Genomic DNA, 6,662 nt, shown 5'->3' with positions numbered 1-6,662 from the left:
AGCAGCATTATCGCCATTCTGAAACAGCACTGTCAAAACACAAAAATTCTAAGGGGAGACTTTTTTTCTTCTTTTATATCAACATAAGCATCACTGGCGTGGCATTCAATGCTGGCCCTGCAAAAGCTTGCATATATGCTAGTTCCAAATTCTTTACTACTGATGGTTAGTTACAGCTAAAGACTTCACTCTCCAGTTGGTAAAAGGGTAAATCTGGGGGAGATGAAATTTCACTTTACAATGAATTACCATTTGAGAATTGAAAAAAAAAAAGTTTTAAGTATTTTGATAACACAGAAATGAGTTTTGAAACCAGCCCAGTAATAAAGCAATTTTGATTTGTACGTAATATATACTACATACTTTCTAGGCTAAATCTTGCCAAATACTATCCAAGACAAAACTAAAATCAAGACTTAAAAAAAAGTGGACACCTTTTACTCACACTTAATACTAGTCAATTTTCCAGGAATTTTTTGGGCAGGGAATATCCCCAAATCTAAAATGAAAAAAAGGAAAAATTGGGATCTTACATTAGTTATTCAGTCTGAAACTTCTAATAGACTTAATAAAAGTCATCACTTTCTGGCCTCCCACTCAATCACAGAACAGACTTTCAGAGTGGAAAGGAACCTTGAGGACCACTGAGATTGTTCACTCATTTCACCAATGATTCCTAATACATTAAAATACTGGCTTTATTTTAGTTAAGAATACAGTGGCCAAACTTCATAGTTAAAGATATGATACTATGAAGCATGAAGTATGCTTTTTAAAAAATGACCAAAACTACAGAACTATTCTTTGGGAAATTCATACTGATTTTGCCATGCTCATGGGGCTTGCATTCTAAATCCCATTGGATTTTTAAAAATTTTAAATATTTAATGCTATTTACTAATAAGTTATGCAAAAGAACTATATAGCTTTGCTTTTATGCTATTTTAGAAAAGGTAATTGAAAGACTAATTTTGTTTTGTAATGTTCCCCTTTTATAGAAACCTAATCCTAAATACAAAGGGAAATTCTATGACACCCAGTAATTTGACATTATAAGCTGACCAGTATGAGGAGGCAATTGAGAATTTCCAAATAAGAAAATTTTGTGGGTTTTCTATTTGTCAAGTTATAAGCACCAGGGTTTTTAAAGAATAGGGAGGGTAAAGAAATAACACTAATTCTTCCCCCTTCAAGTCACTGATTTCAGGGTAATCAAACTTCCCATGTTGGGGGACATTTTTACTTCAAACCAAGGACTAGTCCAATCTCCAGCTAGAAACACCTATATTCTTTCAATGCTGCACTATATTTTATCATTAACGCTATCTTTTCTCTTTCAATTGATAAAACATTTTCAGATGTTAGCTATATTGAGCTACAAACTGTGAAATCTGAAAAGTTAACCTTCATTTTATCAACATTCTATTGCTTCTGAAGAACTTTCAACATTTTGTATTTTTATATTTCCCCAGGTTTTTTGTTTTATGAGTTGGGGTCTTAATATGTTGCTCAGGCTGGTCTCAAACTCATGGGCTAAAGTAATCCTCCAGCCTCAGTATCTCAAATAGCTGGGATTAGAGGCACCTGGAACCACACCCAGCTATTTTTAAAGAATTAATAATGACTACATTTAATTATAGCAATAAGGATATAGTAATATAGCAAAAAGTTGCCCATTTTAAGTAGAGTAAGGAAAAAGAAATTAAGGTACTCTTTCTTTTTCATTGTTTTGAGCAGCCTTACTTTCAGGGTCCCAGCTCAGAATCAATGTAGAATAGTCATAGTTAACATTTTCCAAGTTCATTTTCAGAAATATCAGCTGTTCTATATTATCAAAGTCCATGCTCATGACCTGCTTTGGGTGAAAGTGGCTATTTGTGGTAAACAAGCATTCTGATTGCCAACTACACATGGGGCAACTCAGATACTGAATAGCAACTTGGGTCAGAGCTGGCCATGTGCTCACCTTCCTCTGCCAGTAAATCAAAGGGTCATCACCTCCTGAGAGCTCCGAATACTTCTCTTTGAAGTACTCATCCACTATGGCTACAGCAGAAGGGAACAAGAAGCTTTTGCTTCCAATAGCAACACTGTCTGCTGCTGAGCTATCCATGGAACCTGAATTGGAGGTGCCTTCTTTTATAGAAGTAAATGAATCAGTTCCTAATCTAACTAACGGACCAGATGCTTCTGAGTTTGCAATTTGGCAGGCCCCAGGTGAAGAGTCCATATAATTACAAACCTCTTCTGCAAGGATCTGTTTGTAAGTTTCTAAATCAGCACCTTGAGGAAAAAAGTCTTCCAAGCTGTTCTTAAAGCAAGGATCTAACAAAGTAGCCAAGATACAGGGCTTGGATTTGAGCATGGCACTTAGTAGGGCATCAGTTTCAAGTTTCAAAGATAAACTGTCCACCAAATTGAGAGCCTGAGTAATACCTCTGACTTGAAAATCATCTCTGAGTCTCTGCAGGGAAAAGAGGAGATGATGGATGAGGGGTAGCACCTGATTCAATCCTGTGGTCTTTACACTCACTTTCTGGGTGGCCTCCTCAAATGGCTTAAGAATATCACAAACGTATGTCATTAGAGTCCACTGAAGGGAGGTAAGCACAACTCCACTGGCTCTACCAAGGCTATGGTGAACTGAGTAGCAATGCTCCAAGAGCCATTTTAACATATAAAAGGTAGAAATCCAATGACCAGTTTCATCTTGCTTCAAATTTTTCCAGGGAAGCTGGTGATCATTTTGGAACTCCTGTAGTATCTGGCGGGCCTTGACTGAATGGTTAAAATGATGACAGGTTTTCCTAGCAGCCACTAACATATTCTCAATGCTTTTATGCTCACAGAAAAAGTCCTGAATCACTATATTTAAACAATGCAGGAAGCATGGCACATGGGTAAAACCACCACCTTTGATTGCATGTACCACATTAGAAGAATTGTCAGAAACAATGAAGCTAGGGATAAGGAAATTAGGAGAAAGCCATAGACCAATCTGGTCATTTAATTCTTGCAAAATGTTAGTTATCAAACAGTCTTTGGCTAAACCTGTAACACAAAGCACTGCCCACTTTCTAAAATTGGGGATCCCACCATTATTGGGAAAAGATGCAGTTTCCAAAGAGACCCAATGTACAGTCACAATGAAATAGTCAGTGGAAGGGTCATGGGTCCACATGTCAACAGTCAGATGGATCTTTTGGCTTTGAACATTCTCTAACGTTAAGAAAATTTTTTCTCTAACACAGTCATATAACTGAGGTACAGCTTTGGTGAAAAAGAAAGTCTCTGATGGCAATCTATAATCGGGAGCAACAATCTGCAGAAACCTCTGAAAAGCTGGGGTCGAGAAATAGTTGTAAGGATGCATATCCTCCACAATCATTTGAATAATTGCTTGACTTATTTGACTTGAGGCAATATTTTCACAATGTGTTGTTTCTCTCTCTTGTACATGTACCACATTATGTTGCTCTGCAACAGGAACAGGACTCTCAGATCTATTTTCAACCTCTAAAACAGGAGGTTCATCTGTATCAGAGTCACTAAGGTCTTCAGCTGTTAAATCTTGGCTGCCTGAAGACTTCTCTCCATGCAAAGTATCATTCAAGAGATCACTGCTCTCAGTCTCCGTCTCATCTAATCCATTTCCAATAGCACCACTGTCTTTGTTGGCAACAGCCCAATGGATGGGGTGTGTGGCCTGCAGGTGTCTTTGAAGTGTTGAAGTTCCTAAGTGGGAGCCTGGCCTACCCCGGCTCACGCTTCTTTTACATATGTTACACACAGCTCTGGAGATGTGCTGAGGATCAGTGTAAAAAAAATTCCAAACTGCAGATGTCTTGGCTCTGGTTCCAGGAATTAAGGCATGCTTGACAATGTTACTTTTGATGAGAAATCTCCCTCTTTTTGCCCTCAGGGCATCAGTTGCCAATTTATCACGTTTCTCACCCATTCTATTTTCATCTAGCGAATCAGTGGGAATATACTCAAAGCTTCCATTGCTTCCAGGAGAAGAAGGAGATAGAGATATATCCAAGGTAAAGTCCTCTTCCCCATTAGTGACTCCAAACTTGGTGGCCCTGGTCCAGTGAGGTGAATGCCTTGCCTGCAGATGTCGTTGAAGAGTAGATGTACCAAGATGACTGCCTGGTTTACCCCTGCTGACACTCTTCTCACAGAGATTACAAATGGCTCGCCAGGTATACTGAGGGTCAACATGAAAGAAGTGCCATACAATGGAGGTCTTGGCTCTGGTACTAGGTAGATAGATCTGCTTTTCTATATTGCTCTCAAAAAGACCTTCTTCTTCATCTTGCTCAGGGGCACTGGAAGCTAACAAAGCAGGGGCATCTGCAACAGGTCTCCCAGATCCCAGCTCCTTATTAAACTTTTTGGCAAGGACCAATTTTTTTCGGCGCCTTTTCCCCTTAATTCGCAAACCCTTCTTTCTTTTCTTTTTAGTGGGCAATTTTGCCTCTTTATCCACTCCTTCTGCCACCATCTTTCCCTTTACCACATCATCTTCATCTGTATTACTATTAATGGAAACACATCCCAGAATCCCAGAATCACTAAAAGTACTGCATCTTCTGCCAGGAGAGAGTGAGGAAACCGGTACACTTAGAGTACATATACTCATTCTCTTTATGTCTCCAAAATTCATACCAGAACCTGTTAGTGGACTTATTACTCAAGCAGAAATACAGCTGTTCTCTACTTGCATTACCTTTTCTCCAGTTTCTATGGGGAGTCAAATTCCCTTTCAACCAATGACTTCCAAGCCAAGTTATTTTTGGAGGAAAAATGGCAGCAAGGGAGAACATTCCCAAACTCTTCCTTAAAGGGCTTTAGGGTTCCTTTTAACTTCCTGAATCCAAATAGTCCTATGTCCTCATGTTAGAGAAAAAAGAACAGAGGCCCATTTCCTCTTAATCATGGAACTGATGTCTAGCAGCTAAAAGACAGGTCTTCCAAATCTCAGACTCATGTTCTTTCTGCTGTATCAAGAACTATATTTGCTGAAAATACCTTCAGTTCTTAAGATATATATTTTTAATGAATCCTAATCATAGCAACTCTGATTTTTTCCCCTTAATTTTGGGATTTGTTTCAGGAAATTCCATCTAAATATAGTGCATCAGTCAACATTAAGGACTGTGATTTGTCAATACAACCAAAAAAGTTAATTCTGGAAAGCTAAATCAGACTCCACATACTGGTCATTAGCAGTAAATTCTAGTTGGACCCTTTCGGCTCTGACATTTTGAAAAATGTAGGTGGCAGAAAAAAATTATCTGGAAATAAAATTTTAAAACAAGGTAACAAGCTGTATTTTTCATTTACTGCTTATACCAAGAGTTAATATTTTTAGAATGAAGCAACTCTATAAATAACTATAAATGAATCTATAAATGAAGCCTGTAAATAACTCACAGACTGGCATTATATGAACAGTAAAAACTGAAATGAAATTTAAACCACTTCATTCCTTTTCCATTGATCTCTCCCCTTTCCTCAATACCTACACATTTACGCTAAAGAGGGACGACTATCACTAGATACACTGCCTCCTTCTGAAGGTTCAGAAACAAGTCTGGTAGATGTCAACAAAGTGAGCCTTCCCCAATAGAATCCGCACGGGTTATGGGAGCTTACGGGGTGTTCTTCATTACGGTTTCACCAATCCTACAAGAACCAACTGTCCTTGTAGCTCTGGACTCCGACGTTGGGGGTTAAGGGTGGGAGTGTGACCAAGATAGGGAATGGGTGTAGGACACCAGAATTCGATTTTGTAAGAGGAATATGAAAAGTCCGACACAGCAGGGCCCTAGAGGGGAATAGAGTAGATAAACTCAGGTCCTGGCACTCGGTTTGATTTAGGAAAGGAGGGCCGGCCAAATTAGAGAAACTGTTTCCAAGAAGAAAGCAACCTAAAGTCAGCTCCCTCTCCCCGGGTGGGAAACAGACGCCTTTCTGGGGCTGCCCGGGGATACCAGTTCGAGAACACCGGATGTGGGGGAGGGGAGGTTGATAGGGAAGGGAGCAGGCGCCGTGGGGGTGGGGCGGAGCGGGTGGGGGCGGGGAACTGGGAAAGTGAGCGCGAGTCTGGCTCTCAGCCCGTCAGCCGGGGCCTCGGGCTGCAGCTTTGGTCACTGCAGCGCTGAAGGGCCCACCGTTGAGGGCCGGGTTCGGAGTTCCCGGGCTAGGCCGACTCCCGGGCGAGGGGAGGCCGCTGCCACTCCCCTCGCCCTCTCCCCCCTCCCTGGCCCCAAGCCACCCGGGAATCAAAAAACGGGTCTAGTTACCAGAGAACAGAAACTTTACCGAACCGAGGACACTGTCTCTGACCCCCGCCTGCTGCCACGTCTTCCTTCTTTCTTAGCTGCTGCGGCCCGCCGTCCTCACAGCAGCAGAAAAGCAGAAACCCAAGACTGCCAGCGTCAAAGATGGCGTAGGGCGACAGGCTCAGCTCTGAGGCCAAGCCAGTAAAAGTGCCAGCACGACGCAAGTGCAGGCATTCTGGGAGTTGTAGTTTCTTCTCTGAGGCGACGCTTAAGATGGCTTCTTGAGTCACAGGGTCACGTGCCAAGGGAGGTGCTACGACGTGGGCTTTCATCTCTCCCCTGGAATGCTTTTCTGAAAGTTACCTGACTCTT

At 41.3% G+C, this 6,662-nt stretch overlaps 1 protein-coding gene across 1 annotated transcript; it reads right to left on the bottom strand.

Moving 5' to 3' along the window:
* Window positions 1–493: 493 nt before the first annotated feature.
* Zbed6 (zinc finger BED-type containing 6) lies at window positions 494–6,298 on the bottom strand. Its single transcript, XM_008830365.3, has one exon. The coding sequence runs from the start codon at window positions 4,667–4,669 to the stop codon at window positions 1,703–1,705; it is 2,967 nt and encodes a 988-aa protein (XP_008828587.1). The 5' UTR covers window positions 4,670–6,298; the 3' UTR covers window positions 494–1,702.
* Between the last annotated feature and the right edge of the window lie 364 nt (window positions 6,299–6,662).

This window comes from Nannospalax galili, unplaced genomic scaffold, assembly GCF_000622305.1.
Source record: "Nannospalax galili isolate Female #2095 unplaced genomic scaffold, S.galili_v1.0 scaffold113, whole genome shotgun sequence".
Taxonomy (NCBI): Eukaryota; Metazoa; Chordata; class Mammalia; order Rodentia; family Spalacidae; genus Nannospalax; species Nannospalax galili.
The sequence above is the reverse complement of the archived record's forward strand: the minus strand, read 5'-3'. Positions and strand labels throughout refer to the sequence as shown.